General features: G+C 48.0%; 2 protein-coding genes across 5 annotated transcripts in view; both read left to right on the top strand.

The window, feature by feature from the left end:
• LOC132779088 (uncharacterized) overlaps positions 1 to 8730 on the top strand; it is a 32457-nt gene extending 23727 nt beyond the window's left edge. Inside the window, exons 6-7 of one of the 4 annotated variants that reach the window (XR_010910213.1) lie at positions 1599 to 7293; positions 7573 to 8730. Coding sequence is in view for 1 of the 4 variants with exons in the window: in XM_060782787.2 (XP_060638770.2) it covers positions 1599 to 3235 (1637 nt within the window). In the remaining 3 variants the exon portion in view is untranslated. Of the gene's footprint in view, positions 1 to 1598 lie in introns of all 4 variants that reach the window. The other 3 variants (XR_010910212.1, XR_010910211.1, XM_060782787.2) reach the window with 3 other exon arrangements.
• Positions 8731 to 15721: 6991 nt separating this feature from the next.
• The window catches only part of REPIN1 (replication initiator 1), an 18650-nt gene continuing 18337 nt past the window's right edge, over positions 15722 to 16034 (top strand). Inside the window, exon 1 of the mRNA XM_060782788.2 lies at positions 15722 to 15880. Within this exon, the coding sequence (XP_060638771.2) occupies positions 15851 to 15880 (30 nt within the window). The 5' untranslated portion in view covers positions 15722 to 15850. The remainder of the gene's footprint in view (positions 15881 to 16034) is intronic.

Here is a 16034-nt window from a genome sequence, read left to right as displayed (position 1 = left end):
GCCTGTTCTCTAGTTCCTCTGAAGATCAGGAACCCATAAAGAACTTGTCTCAATGGTCATATGCTAATCCATAAATTAAGAAGACAAATAACTTCCCAGGGCTCTTGACCGCATGACTGCATGAGGACTGACTTGAGATTAGAATCCTCCATGCTTGACCACCAAACCATTATCCAAGTTCCTGCTCAATATGTTTCAACTTGGGTGTAGCTGTTCATAAAGCTGTGTCATCTTCTTCCCTGAATGTGAATCACAACTTTTAAAATCCCACCTACTTTTTTAAAGAGTCTAATCTTCACTTACATAAATCTGCAACCAAAATTATTTATATTCAGTTTTGACTCTGTCCTGTAAAGGGGCAACATTCTATTGACAAAAGAGAAAGCAATTGCTTTGATTCCAGGAAAATGTGGGGAAACTGTAGGCCACCTGCCATCCCTGAGGCCCTTTTTTGCAACCCCTAAACTCCCCAGGACACCCACAAAAATATGGCTGCTCTGCAATGCCTTTATTGTTTGTTTATTTATTTATGTATTAACTGCATTTCTATACCACTTTTCTTACCCCTGGGGGGAATCTAGACGGTTTGCAACATAATGAATGGCAAATTCAAGGCCTTACGTTTATTTATTTATTTCCTGCATTTGTAACCTGCCCTTCTCACCCCCGAGGGGGACTCAGGGTGACCCTCATTATCGCGGGTTTTACGTTCCAGGACCACCCGCAATAAGTGAAATTCCGCGAAGTAGGGATGCCCCCTGACCCTCTCCCCTCGCCCTCCTTATCTTCTCCTCCTCCTCGTGGCCACATGGGCTTCTTGCCGCTGCCTGGGCCCCGCGATGCCGCCTCAATCCTCAGTGTTCCCTTGCTACTTAAATTCTTTTTTAAAAAACCCCGTGAAACAGCGAGTCCGCGATAAGCAAACCGCGAAGTAGCAAGGAACCGCTGTATATAAAATATATCACATATCTAAATCAATAACATAACTAGGTTCTTGTGGGTTTTTTCGGGCTATAGAGCCATGTTCTAGAGGCATTTCTCCTGACGTTTCGCCTGCATCTATGGCAAGCATCCTCAGAGGTAGTGAGGTCTGTTGGAAGTAGGAAAAATGGGTTTATATATCTGTGGAATGGCTGGGGTGAGACAAAGGACTTTTGTCTGCTGGAGCTAGGTGTGAATGTTTCAACTGAGCACCTTCATTAGCATTTGAAGGCTTGCCTGGGCCTGATCACCCTGGGAACCAAAAGGAGTCTCCACCTGCAGTTGTAAAGTTTCACTATCTTTATCTAAAGGCACATTCCTTTCTCTGGGGAACGGACTTGCTGTTTCTTCTTCAGAAGCCACACTATCAGCTCCGTCTGCCTCACTAGCTGGAACATGTACAGAAATCTGTAACCCATCAGCTTCCTTGTCATCCTGCAGAAAGTCAGGCTCAGAAGGCCCAGACAGTTCAGACTCAGGCTCAGACATTGGGGGGGGGGGGGGGGGGGGGGGGAGTCTTATCTGATGATGGCAGTAAGCTACTGATAAGTTTGGTAAAAGTCCAGATAGCTTTTTCTTCTCCTCTTCTGACAGCGCATTTTTACTCCTCATTATAGGCGCAGTAGCAGCAGCCGGCCGTGGCAAGGCCATCAAGGAAGAGGAGGGCGGCCAGAAGGGCTTTGTGGCCAGCTTGGAGCGCTACCAGCTCTTCCCCGACAGCTCCCGGGCCGGGCTCTTCCTGGCACCCAACAGCGCCCAGTTGCGGAACCAGCCCCGGGTCAAGAAGGAGGAGGCCGCCTCCTGTGAGCCCAGCCTGTGTGGCCCCGGGCGCCCCTCCCAGGGCCTGGGCTCGGGCCCCTTCGCCTGCGTGGTCTGCGGCAAGTGCTTCCGGCAGAAGCAGGGCCTGATCACGCATGGGCGCATCCACACGGGCGAGAAGCCCTACCCGTGCCTGGAGTGCGGGAAGCGCTTCCGCCAGCGCCCCAACCTGCTGACCCACCAGCGCGTGCACACGGGCGAGCGGCCCTTCCCCTGCTTGCGCTGCGGGAAGCGCTTCAGCCAGAAGGCCAACCTGGCGGCTCACCAGCGCACCCACGCGGTGCAGGAGGGGCTCATCGCCCCGGAACCCAAGGTGTCCGTCCCGCGGGGCAGCCGCCAGACGGAGAAGCCCTTCCCTTGCAACGTCTGCGGGAAGAGCTTCAGCCAGCGGCCCAACCTCATCACCCACCAGCGCATCCACACCGGGGAGAAGCCCTTCGCCTGCACCGAGTGCGGGAAGCGCTTCAACCAGCGGGCCAACCTCATCACCCACCGCCGCATCCACTCGGGCGAGCGGCCCTTCCCCTGCGCCACCTGCGGCCGGCGCTTCAGCCAGAAGGGCAACCTCGCCGCCCACCAGCGCACCCACTCCCAGCAGCGGCCCCACGCCTGCTCCTGCTGCCCCAAGCGCTTCAAGGGCGAGTCCGCCCTGCGGGCCCACCAGAGAACCCACCGGCAGGTCTTGGGGACCGACCCCCTGACAGGGGCCCTCTTGGCCGTCCCCAGCCTTCAGCAGCAGCAACAACAACAGCAACAACAACAGCAACAACAACAGCAGCAGCAACAACAGCAGCAACAACAACAGCAACAAGCTGCCTTGGCCGGCGATGCCTCCACCGCAGCACAGCGGGCAACGCCAGCCCCCCGCCCCGATCTCCCCAGCGACCCCACTCCGGGCCTCCACCGGGCCCCTCACGGGGGGCAGAGTCTCCCCACTGACCCTCCCCAACCTGGCGGCCCCCACAACGCCGGCCCAGCGGGGCTCCTCCAGGGGGTGTCGGCCCCCGGTCCCGACCAGGGCCCCAAGCTCAGCGCCTCCCTGGCCGTGATGGATCCCCACGTGGAGATGCTCCACTGCCAGCGCCGGCTGAGCCTGCCCGCGCTGCCCACCTCCAGCGCCCATTCCGTGGTGCCCATGGGGCAACCCCAGCCCATCACTTCCAAGCCCAAGGGGATCGCCGGCCCCCGGCTCGCCACGGTGGATGGGCCGCCCAGCGAGATGCTCCACTGCCTCTGCCACGCCAGCCGGGCCTCCCTGGTCATTCCTCACCCGCCACACCTGGGGCAGCTCCAGGCGGGCAGCAGGGACGCCCCCGGCCGGGCTTGGCTGGGCATCCCCTGCCCGGCCCGCACCCTCCCGCTCCCGCAGGGGGGGCAAGGCCACCCGGTGGCCCCCAACCCCAGACTGTGCTCCATCCCGGACTCCCTGCGGTAGCTCCCCAACGAGAGGACGGGCGCCGTGCAAGCGCAGGCTGTGGGGCCGCCCACCCTTCCCAACCTTCCTGGCATCCCAGGGGGCTCGGACGTGGGGCTCATGCATGTACCGTGGACAGGGAAGCCCTCCGCCTCCACACGCCCCGCTTGGGACACATACCTGTGAGCCCCCTCGGTAATTCCTCTTCTTCTAACATTGGACTCGAGCGGCCAACGGGCAACAGCCGAGGAGCCCGCCGTGGAGCAGCCGCCGCCGCCCCACAGAAGCTTGCACAGGTTGAATATATTGTGCCAAGTATATTTCTCCTCATCCCAGCTCCGCCTCATCTTTCCTGCCCCTTCCCCAAGAACCCACAGAACCCTTTCACTCCATTGTGTGGCCAGATCCCCTTTTCATCCTGCAAGGAAGCCCAGGACTCGGGGGCCGCTCTGGCCTCCCCACTTTGAAAGCTTGTCCCTTCAAGGCCCCCTTCATTTCCTTGCGAGGAAAGACGACATTGGGACCCCCCTGGCCTTTCAGCGTGCCTGCCACACTCTGAGCAACATGGAAAACCACAACTGGACATGTATGTCATGACGGCTGCAGGAGACTTGATGTCAAGGTGGCAGTTTCCGGAAACAATCGGTCAGTACCCAAGCCGCTCGAGGTTTGAATGGACAGGAACAATGGCCCCACACATCTTCCATGTTGCATGAACTTTTGGGTCCTTGAAAGACCCTCTTCTGGCAGACCCCTGTCTCCTTTTCCTCACGCATCCATGCAAAAAGTGGAAATGACACACTATGGAGGAAACGTTCAGTTTGGGACCGAACCACAACAGCTCTTGTTTTGGATGTGGAACTTTAGAGGAAAGGAAGGTGGGGAGAGGGACACAGAAAATAGGGTGTACTGTCAAGGTATAAACAGTGCAAAAGCCCCCCCCCCCCCCCCATAAATCCCATCGGAGTCCTTCGCCTTGAGTGCCATTGGTGGCAAAGAAGACTCCAGTGAGTGGGCAAGTGTTTTGAAGGCCTACCATATTGATTCTACCTTTGTATCACTTTGGGAGGGGGTTTAAAGGAAACAAGTCCCCCTTTCCAAAGAAGTGGGGACGGTGTTGGGGGAGAGCGCGCTTATGCTTCAAAAGCAACGGTGTTCTTGGAGGATTTGTTTGTGGGCAGGTGAGGAGTACAAGAAGCAAACCTTCCTCCAGGATCAAGGACAACCGAACCCCTCCTCGTTCCCTTTCTTAACCCGAGGTGACCATCTAGCCAGCTCTGGGGAGAGGCAAAGTTATGGGTCGTGCGGCACGGCAATGCAAGGGCTTCCCTCCTGCGCCCCTTCCTCTCCGAGGCTTGATTCTGGCCGGTGGCCGCAAATAGTCTTGGAAGGCGAGGGAGAGAAGCATTGACCAAAGAGGAGGAGGAGGAGGAAGGGCAGGGGGGACCGGAAAGGCCGGACAGGTGGGTGTACAGAATGGGGTGGGAGGGCAGGAGGGGGGCAGCAGAAGCACTTTACAGAAGATTCCTTCCCCCGTTGTTAGCAATGAGCCCGCTGGCCCCTCTCCAGCCCTGCTGACCCAATGAGCCGGCTGCCTTGCTTCCCCAGAGTCTCATGACGGTTTTTGTGGCCCCGTTCCTTTCCTGGGATGGAGCAGCACCTTTTGGAGTGGGGGGCTGCCCTCCCTTGTTCTGAGAGGGCCCCTCCGGTGCAAGGGGAGTCCGTGCCTTAAGTCCCCAGTTCTTTGGGGAGTGGGGCAGGAGGGGCTCACTTCCTGGGGAGGAATTCATGGTCAAGGGACAGTGGGAGAGGCGAGGGCTGCACACGCACAGGTTCGGTGGGTCTAGTTAAGGATAAGTCAAAAACCACAAGTGGGTTATGGGCCCAGCACATATCCAGTTGTCTTTCTTAAGTTCAACACAAATCCTGCTGAGAGAACCCTGGCCTGAGCATCCATCCAATAAAGTGGATGGATGCTTCTTTGAAGTTCTTCAGGTCTAGAGTTCTTCAGCACTTGAGGTTCTTCAGATCTAGACTAAGCTTTTGAGGAAGAGAGTCCCCATCAGGTTATGGTCCCAGCACATTTCCAGTTGTCTTTCTTAAGCCCAACACAGAACCTGCTGGGAGAACCCTGGCCTGAGCTAGTCATCCTGTACCAGAAGAGAGTCTCCATCAGGTTATGGGCCCAGCACATTTCCAGTTGTCTTTCTTAAGCCCAACACAAACCCTGCTGGGAGAACCCTGGCCTGAACTACTCATCCTGTACCGGAGGAGAGTCCCCATTGGGTTATGAGCCTAGCACATTTCCAATTGTCTTTCTTAAGCCCAACACAGAACCTGGTGGGAGAACCACAGGAGAAGGACATGATGTTCTCCTGTATGAAGATTCCCCTCAACATATTGGGGGTTTCTCTCTGTAAGAGAGGGGGTGTTGCCTGGGGACCTCCATATTCTAAAGTGCCATGAAGTGGGCTTGCAGAGGAAGCTGCCTGCCGCCAGAGGAAATGCTAGGAGACCCACATTGTCCTGAATGGAGCCTTTGTAGGAGCGACCAGTGGGCATGAGGAATTCCCATCATCATTCCGCATATGGGGGGTGATGATCTGCCCGTCTCCTGGCACAGCTCCCCTTCCCATAGGGCTGTGTGCAGGAGAGGTAAGGGGGAGACGGAAGGAGGAGGGAGACTAAAATAGGGAGCTTCTTGAGGTCTTGGGTGTGGAAATGAGAAGATCTGCCTATGGTGGAAGGAGGCTCCAACCCAACCTCTATGTATACGTGTGAGGGGGGGACTATGGTTGTTGTGTAATATTTGCCAGTGTTGCCTGCATACTCACACATTGCAAGACTCCTAGACCCTTTTCTCTATACCAAGGGTTTCTGTGTGATGAGGCAAACAGGGAAAGCCAACCCTACAGCAGGCCTCTAAGGTAGAAGGAACATTTGCTTCCCGGTGAAAAAGATTCCTTCCTTCCTGTTCGCCATGCGCTCCTTGGATGTCTGTGGAAGAAGGAAAGGGTGGATGGTGCTGCCTTGGCCAATGCCAATCTTCAGCGTCCAGAGGAAGGCCACCTTGGTCACCTCTTCCTCACCTGAGTCAGACGGAGGAAGAGAGCCCTGTCCTTGCAGTAACTGGACGAGGCAGCTGCCTCAGTGCCTTGGTAGGAATGTGGTCCCGTTCCCTCAGTGTGGATCTTGCTTTGGGAGAAGAAACCCTTCCCCGCTGAGGGGGACGATTGGCGTCCGCCATGCAGTGTACCTTGCTTGCCCCCGCTTGCTTGCGTTGTCCTTGTGGAGCTCGCTCCTCTGTAAGTAGCTTCCCGAAGTGCACTTGCTCTTTCGCTTGTAGCCCAGCTTTCTTGGGGGGTGACTATGGGGAGGGGGGGGCAGTCCTGTCAGGACTGGGCTCCGTCTAGCCTTACCGATCTCACATCTTGGCCCTGGGAAGCCTTGAGTTGGCCTCAGAGGACTAAAGAGCTCTGACTGCCATTATGGTCAGCAGCACCTGGTTCTGGCAAGCGTTACATGAATCTGGACCATTTGCTCTCACAAAACCTCTGGGGTGAAGGGTTTGAGATTTCTGGTGCAAGAGGCTGTAATGACTAGGCCAGTTGATAGCCACCTTGGCATCTGTGCCCAACACACTCTGGATTTCAACACTGACGTCAAAATTGGCTTTCCCTATTCTGGTTGCAGCTGGCCATTGCTCCATATATACCAGGCATGGGCAAACTTCGGTTGGGGGGAAAAAGGAAAGGGCCTGAGGCTGTTAGGAATGGTGGGAGTTGAAGTCCAAAGCACCTGGAGGGATGAGGTTTGCCTATGTCTGGTATATACCCATGTATAAGTTGAGGGCAGGTTTGGGGGGTCACAAATTACAGATTTTCTACGACCTGTGGATAAATCAAGGGCAATTCTGCAGAGCGGGGAAAGCACCATTGTCATTCGAAAAGGCCAGAAAGTGGAACCTTGGCAGAGACAGTAAAGTGAATGGATGCTCCTTTGAGATTCTTCAGGTCTAGATTAAGCTCTTGAGGTTCTTCAGCTCTTGAGGTTCTTCAGTTCCAGACTAAGCTCTTGAGGTTCTTCAGCTCTTGAGGTTCTTCAGGTGCAAACTAATCTCTTGAGGTTCTTCAGATCTAGACTAAGCTCTTGAGGTTCTTCAGGTGCAGACTAAGCTCTTGAGGTTCTTCAGATGCAGACTAAGCTCTTGAGGTTCTTCAGGTACAGACTAAGCTCTTGAGGTTCTTCAGATCTAGACTAAGCTCTTCAGGTTCTTCAGGTGCAGACTAAGCTCTTGAGGTTCTTCAGATCTAGACTAAGCTCTTGAGGTTCTTTCAGGTGCAGACTAAGCTCTTGAGGTTCTTCAGTTACAGACTAAGCTCTTCCCCTTCAGGACTCCACTCCAAGAAGAGGATGGCTCCTTTTTCAATAAGAGTTAAGGTACAGAGCTCACATAGCCCCATGGAGGAGTCCACCCAGGTCTTTGCAGTTTGACTAAAACTCGTAGACTTCTACATGGGTGTATGGAATAGGTTTTCTTACTGAGTGTGTGCCACTTCTTCAATAGCTTAGACAAGGCTCGGGAGGGAGGAAGCCATCAAGGTGCTTGGAGAATTCTGCGGAGGTTGGTGCATGTATGCAGTCTATGCATGGAGGCTCTTTGTGGTACTTGATGCATCCTTGCCCCCACCATTCCCAAAAGCTTCCAGGTGGCTGGGAAGTGAGATGCATCTGCACAGAGTTCTGCTTTTGTGGATCAGGAACGTAGTACAGCTGCAACAGATAGTTTTTTATCTTTTGCCACAGAGTCACAATGGGGTTTGAGAGCATCACAGACATGGCCCAGCGCTCTCTTTTCCAAAAGTTGGGGAGGTGTTTGTGATCTGTGCACAATAGTGAAGGTTGTCTGACACGGCCTCTGCACATTGGGTTCATTAGCCAAATTTCTCTTAATTTGCCTGAGCCTTTGGAGTGCGCATGAGAGGAGGTGTCTGCAAGACTGGCCCTTGCAGCGTCCTGTGCTATGGCAACGAAACAAATCCATGAGTAACCCCATTGTGTGCAGAAACGATCTTTCTGTGTTCCCGGATGCACCTGCTGCCAACCCGGTTCCATCCGAGCCACTCAATCTGCGAGACTTTCCTTTGGATGAAGGGGCTTTCAGGAAACTTCTGCCGAGAGAGGATTGCACCAGGTGCGGTCTGACACCCTTCAGAACAGGCACCTGTGCAGCTGCTGAAGGGACGTGGCTCCCGCAGGTGGCCAGGTGAGACTTGGACCTGCCAGCTGCCATTTTGGGGTGGCCTCTCTCTATCCGAGGAGGCCGCCAACCTGCCCTTGTGCCTGCCGCCCCTTCTGCCCTTTCCCCCTGAGCCGCTCCTCAAGAGACATCCGTAGCTTCATCCCATTAACCAGACTGGCCCCTTAGGGCTATTCCAGATGTATTATTATAATGATTATGTTTTATTATTATTTTCTGAGCTATGTTTGTTTGCAATAAAGGCTTTCTTACAGTTGGTGGAGCGTGCTTTGTGATTGCAGAACCTCAAGATTCGGCCTCCCGCCACTGACCTTGGCCTCTGAGGTATTTGATAGACCTCCCAACTTGGCATCATTGAATCATAATATGGAGGTTTATCTTATTGCCAAAACGTTGTTTGTGCAGGACAGACATCATCCTACTATAGCACATTTTGCTCTATCTACTTCATTATCACGTCTCAGTCAATACAACCTAGTTTGTGGCAGCCACAAAAATGCAGAACAATGGAGAAGGACAAGGACTTTCAAAGGCCTGCACAAACTTTCAAACCAGGAACAGAACATTTTTCAAATTTTGTTCCATAGTGTAATTCATTGAATCCTAGAGTTGGAAGATACCTGGTAGGCCAGCCAGGAAGGTGATTCCACCTGAATAAATGTATTCCACTTGAATGTAAATAAATGTATTACACCTGAATCCATGTATAAATATGTGAGAGGAAGCCACAGGGAGGAGGAGGAGGAGGGAGCAAGCTTGTTTTCTGCTTCCCTGGAGACTAGGACGCAATGGAACAATGGCTTCAAACGACAAGAGAGGAGATTCCATCTGAACATGAGGAAGAACTTCATGACTGTGAGAGCCATTCAGCAGTGGAACACACTAAACCTGGAGTGTGGTGGAGGCTCCTTCTTTGGAAGCTTTGAAACAGAGGCTGGATGGCCTTCTGTCAAGGGTGATTTGAATGCAATATTCCTGCTTCTTGGCAGAAATGGGGTTGGACTGGATGGCCCATGAGGTCTCTTCCAACTCTTTGATTCTATGAACACAAGGAAAAACTTCCTGACTCTGAGAGCTGTTCAGCAGTGGAACTCTGCCCCGGAGTGTGGTGGAGGCTCCTCCTTGGAGGCTTTGAAGCAGAGGCTGGATGGCCATCTGTCGGGGGTTCTTTGAATGCAATTTTCCTGCTTCGCTGATGGGGTTGGATTGGATGACCCATAAGGTCTCGTCCAACTGTATGATTCTATGATTCTATTTATTTTGGACTCCTGCAGTATAGCTTATAGTAGGTATAGGTGAACTTCAACCCTCCAGGTCTTTTGGACTTCAACTCCCACAATTCCTAACAGCCTACTGTCCAGCTGTTAGGAATTGTGGGAGTTGGAGATCAGAACACCTGGAGATCAGAACACCTGGATGCCCAAACCCCTGGAAGGCCACAGTTTGAAGATGCCTGGTCTAGACCATGCATGGGCCAACTTGGGCGCTTCCCTGGAGTGCCCCCCAACAGATGGCCATCCAGCCTCTGTTTAAAAGCTTCCATGGAAGGAGCCTCCACCACACTCTAGGGCTGAGAGTTCCACTGCTGAACAGCTTTCACAGTCAGAAAGTTCTTCCTAATGTTCTGATGGAATCTCCTTGAAGCCTTTGTTCCAAGGAAGCAGAAAACAAGCTTGCTCCCTCCACCCTGTGACTTCCCCTCACATATTTATACATGGCTATCATGTCTCCTCTCAGCTTTCTCTTCTGCAGGCTAAACATGCCCAGCTCTTGAAGCCGCTCCTCATAGGGCTTGTTCTCCAGACCTTTTATCCTTTGAGTCGCCCTCTTCCTCTGGACACATTTCAGCTTAGAGTCAACATCTCCCTTGAATTGTGGTGCCCAGAATTGGACACAATGTGATTCCAGGTAATTCATTGAATCCTAGAGTTGGAAGATACCTGGTGGGCCAGGTATCTCCTGACCAAGGTGTGTTCTGACCAAGGCAGAGTAGTGCATGGGTCACATGACTTCCCTGGATCTAGGCACCAGACTCCTATTGATGCAGGCCAAAATCCCATTGGCTTTTTTTGCCGCTGCATCACATTGTTGGCTCATGTGGTGGCATAAAAAGCCAACAGAAATCATAGAGTCATAAACTTGGAAGAGACCACCTGGGCCATCTAGTCCAACCCGCTGCTGTGCAGGGAAAGCACAAAGTATCCCTGAAAGAATGATTCCCACCCCATCCCTATTATTTCCTTGAAATTGAGCAGTTCAAAGCAACCGCGGACATTGAGATCTGGGCTGCAGATAGCGAAACCTGAAGCGCGGATACCGAGTCCTGATAAGTGGGTACTAGGCCTGGGTGATCCACAAAAAAATGGTTCAAAACTCATTTCGGATGTAGGGGTGCTGGTGGGTTGAGTCTAAAGTCAATTCCGATTTTCACTGAAAAAAAATTCAAAACACTTCGAAACTTCCAAGACTTCCAAATCCTCTCATTAATGCTTTGAAAATGTTATTTCCCATTTCATTGGGTGGTCTTTACTTTGAAAATAGTTGTTTTATTTCATAAGCGGGGAAAAGCAAGCGGAGGAAATTACTTCCTTCTCTGGTTTAAAACTGGCTTCTCTGGCTTGAGCCTAGGCCAGGGACTGGGAGCGGGGGAAAGCTGAATCCTTTCCAACTCACTTCCTGAGTCGTAACAAAAATGGCGGAAAAAGCTTCGGAAGGGCAAAGGGACTTCAGTTTTTAAAAAGGCTACGATATCACTTCAAAAAGGTAATTTTTACGGAATTATTACGAGCAACAAGTTATCCAAGCGACTATCCATGCCTAGAGGGTACTGGCAGCAGGCCATCTGTAGATCCGTGCACCTGATGAGATGAAAAAGTTATCCCAGTGTTCCCAAATTAAGAAATCTCACTATTTATTTATTTATTTATTTATTTGCTTTATTTCTATACCGCATTTTTCAGCCTAATTCGCCGACTCAATGCGGTTTTACTCCGCATTTACTGTTGCACTCCAAGTCAGGAAAAAGCCCTCTGACTTTAACACACATCACACGAAGAGTGAAGAAACAAATCTTATTTTATTGAAGCTTAGTAAATAGCCAGAAGAAATAAATGCTTGTAAGAAAATACAAAGGTTCCAAAAAGTAATAAGTCCATAAAAGGTAGTAACACAAAGCAATGTCCACACAAGATATAAAAGCAATCCAAGACAGTATTTATCCAGACAGGGATCAAACAGGATCCAAAGACAATCCAAAAAGCTAAAAAAACTCCACAGGAACAAGACCCCTTGAACAGATTTCCATGGCACATGAACTTGATTTCCAAACGATGCCTGATCTAACAGGTTTTCTCTTTAAGCAAACCTTATATTCCAAAACTAAGAAATTGGTTTCGCTTTCCCCCACATTTTCCCCTTATCAGACAAAGCCTTTCAGAGCGACGTAAACACTGAGTTTGCTGTCGATCCTGGCTAATCTCCAGCCGCCTATTCTTCAGCTCCCTATTTGGCTGCTCATTAAAATTCCCAGGTCTCAGATTGTTTTCCAAACCCAAATCTTGAGAGCTCACAGAGAGAGGGAGTGAACTATTATTGCTAGGCCCAGCAGGGATATTCTCATGAGAAACTGCCCTTTGCACTGGGGCCTCTCTGTCATTGTCTGTATGAAAACCATTGACCAAACCATCTCCATCTTGTACCTCAGCCTCAGCACCATCATTTCCCTCATCATTTCCCACATCACGATCCTGCAACACAAACACAGGCGGATTCCCAATACTCACTAAGTTGAAGAAGAAGCCACCAAGGTATTTTATCAAGTCTGCTGAAGTGGATGCCAGCTCCGGAAATCCACCAAAGGAAGCTGAGATGCCATACAGTTCAAAACATATACTTTTATACAGTAAAATGCTTTGAAATTCCCACTCTCGCCCCAGCTGAAGCCGGCTTCAACATGATTCGCAGAGCCTCGTTGACATCATAAACAGCTGAGGGAGGATTCCTTGCAGAGGTGGGACTGTGATGCCCGCCAGCCAATAGGAGAGTGTTCCCCACTCTCTGGGTCATGAGGTGCTGATGAAAGGTCATCACAAGGTCTTCATTTGTGGCATACTTCTCCAAAGAGGAAGAGGGTCTTCTTGGTGGTGGTGCCACGGCTTATACACATATACACAGACTGGACCACAGCAATGTGTGGCAGGGGATGGCAAGTCTATAATATTTTATTGAATTGTATTGCTTTCTATTGCATTTGCATTTCAATCTGAAATATTTTTATTGTATTGCTTTGCTTTCTACTGCACTATATTTGCATTTCTATCTGTAGTATTTTTATTGTATCTAATTGCTTTCTATTGCACTATATTTACATTTCTATCAATATTTCTTGCATTGTATTGCTTTCTATTGCATTGCATGTCTATCTGTGATATTTTATTGTGTCGTATTGCTTTCTATTGCACTGTATTTGCATTTCTATCTTTAATAATTTTTGCATTGTATTGCTTTCTTTTGCATTGCTTTCTATTGCACTGCATTTGCATTTCTAATACTTTTATTGTATCGTATTGCTTTCTACTGCACTGCATTTGCATTTCTGTCTTTAATATTTCTTGCATTGTATTGCTTTCTATTGCATTGCATGTCTATCTGTGATTTTTTATTGTGTTGTATTGCTTTCCATTGCACTGCATTTGCATTTCTGTCTTTAATATTTCTTGCATTGTATTGCTTTCTATTGCATTGCATGTCTATCTGTGATATTTTATTGTGTTGTATTGCTTTCCATTGCACTGCATTTGCATTTCTGTCTTTAATATTTTTTGCATTGTATTGCTTTCTATTGCATTGCATGTCTATCTGTGATATTTTATTGTATTGCTTTATATTGCATTGCATTTCTATCTGTAATATTTTTATTGCATTGTATTGCTTTCTATTGCACTACATTTGCATTTCTAATATTTTATTGTATCACATTGCTTTCTATTGCACTATATTTACATTTCTAATATTTTTGCTTTCTATTGCATTGCATGCTTTTATTGCGTTGTATTGCTTTCCATTGCACTGCATTTGCATTTCTGTCTTTAATTTTTTGCATTGTATTGCTTTCTATTGCATTGCATATCTATCTGTGATATTTCATTGTATTGCTTTCTATTGCACTGCATTTGCATTTCTGTATGTATTGCATTTCCATCTAATATTTTGATTGTATCGTATTGCTTTCTATTGCACTGCATTTGCATTTCTGTCATAATTTATTGTATCTAATTGCTTTCTATTGCACTATATTTACATTTCCATCTTTAATACTTTTTGCATTGCATTGCTTTCTATTGCATTGCATTTCTGTGGTATTTTATTGAATTGTATTGCTTTCTCTTGCATTTCTATCTGTAAGATTTGTATTGCACTGCATTGCTTTCTATTGCACTGCATTTGCATTTCTATCTGTAATACTTTGATTGTGTTGTATTGCTTTCTCTTGTACCACATTTGCATTTCTGTTGTATTTTATTGTATCTAATTGCTTTCTATTGCACTATATTTACATTTCCATCTTTAATACTTTTTGCATTGCATTGCTTTCTATTGCATTGCATTTTTATCTGGGATGTTTTATTGAATTGTATTGCTTTCTCTTGCATTTCTATCTGTAAGATTTGTATCGCACTGCATTGCTTTCTATTGCACTGCATTTGCATTTCTATATGTATTGCATTTCTATCTGTAAGATTTATTATGTTGTATTGCTTTCTATTGCACTGCATTTGCATTTCTATATGTATTGCATTTCTATCTGCAATATTTTTCTTGTGTTGTATTGCTTTCTATTTCACTGCATTTGCATTTCTGTTATATTTTATTGTATCTAATTGCTTTCTATTGCACTATATTTACATTTCCATCTTTAATACTTTTTGCATTGCATTGCTTTCTCTTGCATTGCATTTCTATCTGTGATATTTTATTGAATTGTATTGCTTTCTATTGCACTGCATTTGCATTTCTATATGTATTGCATTTCTATCTAATATTTTTATTGTATTGTATTGCTAACTATTCCACAGCATTTGCATTTCTGTGATATTTTATTGTGTCTATTTGCTTTCTATTGCATTATATTTACATTTCTATCTCTAATATGTTTTGCATTGCATTGCTTTCTATTGGATTGCACTTCTGTGATATTTTATTGAATTGTATTGCTTTCTCTTGCATTTCTATCTATAATATTTGTATTGGACTGCATGGCTTTCTATTGCACTGCATTTGCATTTCTATATGTATTGCATTTCTATCTGCAATGTTTTTATTGAGTTGTATTGCTTTCTGTTGAGCTGCATTTACATTTCTATGTTTTGCATTTCTATCTGTAATATTTTGATTATTTTGTATTGCTTTCTCTTGCACTGCATTTGTATTTGTTATATTTTATTGTATGTATTTGCTTTCTATTGCACTATATTTACATTTCTATCTTTAATATGTTTTGCATTGCTTTGCTTTGTATTGCATTGCATTTCTATCTGTAAGATTTTATTGTGTTGTATTGCTTTCTATTGCACTGCATCTGCATTTCTGTTATATTTTATTTACATTTCTATCTTTAATATGTTTTGCATTGCATTGCTTTCTCTTGCATTGCATTTCCATCTGTAATATTTTTATTGTGTTGTATTGCTTTCTCTTGCACTGTATTTGCATTTCTGTCTGTAGTTATTTTATTGCATTGCTTTCCATTGCATTGCATTGCTTTCTATTGCACTGCATTTGCATTTGTCTGTAGTTATTTTATTGCATTGCTTTCCATTGCAATGCATTTCTTTTATTGCATTGCTTTCTCTTGCATTGCATTTGCATTTCTATCTGTAATGTGTTTTTATGTTATTTTATTTTGAGCATCTTTCTTTTGCATTTGCATTTTGCATTTTGCATGGGACTTCCTTTTCCCCCCAGGAAGCCAGAGCAGAAGGAGGCAACCCTTGCCCTGCCCCTTTCCCATCCTGCCTTCCTTCCTGCCTTCCTTCCTTCCTTCCTTGCCTTCCTTTCCCAGGGCAATGAACTACAACTTCCATGATGCACTGGGGCGAAGAGGGAGGGAGGGAGGCCCCTGCGGAGCGTAAATCTTCAAAGGCTAACAAAAGAGCAGCCGGCTGACCTGACAGGCAAAGCAGGAGGAGGAGGAGGAGGAGGAGGAGGAAGGAGAGAAAGGAGGAAAAGGGAAAGGGAAAGGAGGGGTGGGGGGTCCTCAAAGGGAGGGAGGGCAGGCAGGAGGGGGTGCACAGAGGGGCCTCTGAAGGGGGGCACCCACACATCTTGCACCCCAAGAGCCTCCCAGTTTGCTCTCCATCTTCTTCCCAGCTACAGCAATGATGATGGCCGGAGGAGGCCTGGCCCAGGTAAGTCAACCAAGCCTTCTTGGGGAAGGAGAAGGGACACCACCACCTCTCCAAAACAGCAATATCATCACCACCACCATCATGATCTGGGAGATTCAAAGAGGCAGAGCAGAGTCCTTCTGGTTATTTTTGTATTCATATTTATTGCCCTTCC

Source organism: Anolis sagrei, chromosome 6 (genome assembly GCF_037176765.1).
Source record: "Anolis sagrei isolate rAnoSag1 chromosome 6, rAnoSag1.mat, whole genome shotgun sequence".
NCBI classification, from domain to species: domain Eukaryota; kingdom Metazoa; phylum Chordata; class Lepidosauria; order Squamata; family Dactyloidae; genus Anolis; species Anolis sagrei.
The sequence above is the reverse complement of the archived record's forward strand: the minus strand, read 5'-3'. Positions and strand labels throughout refer to the sequence as shown.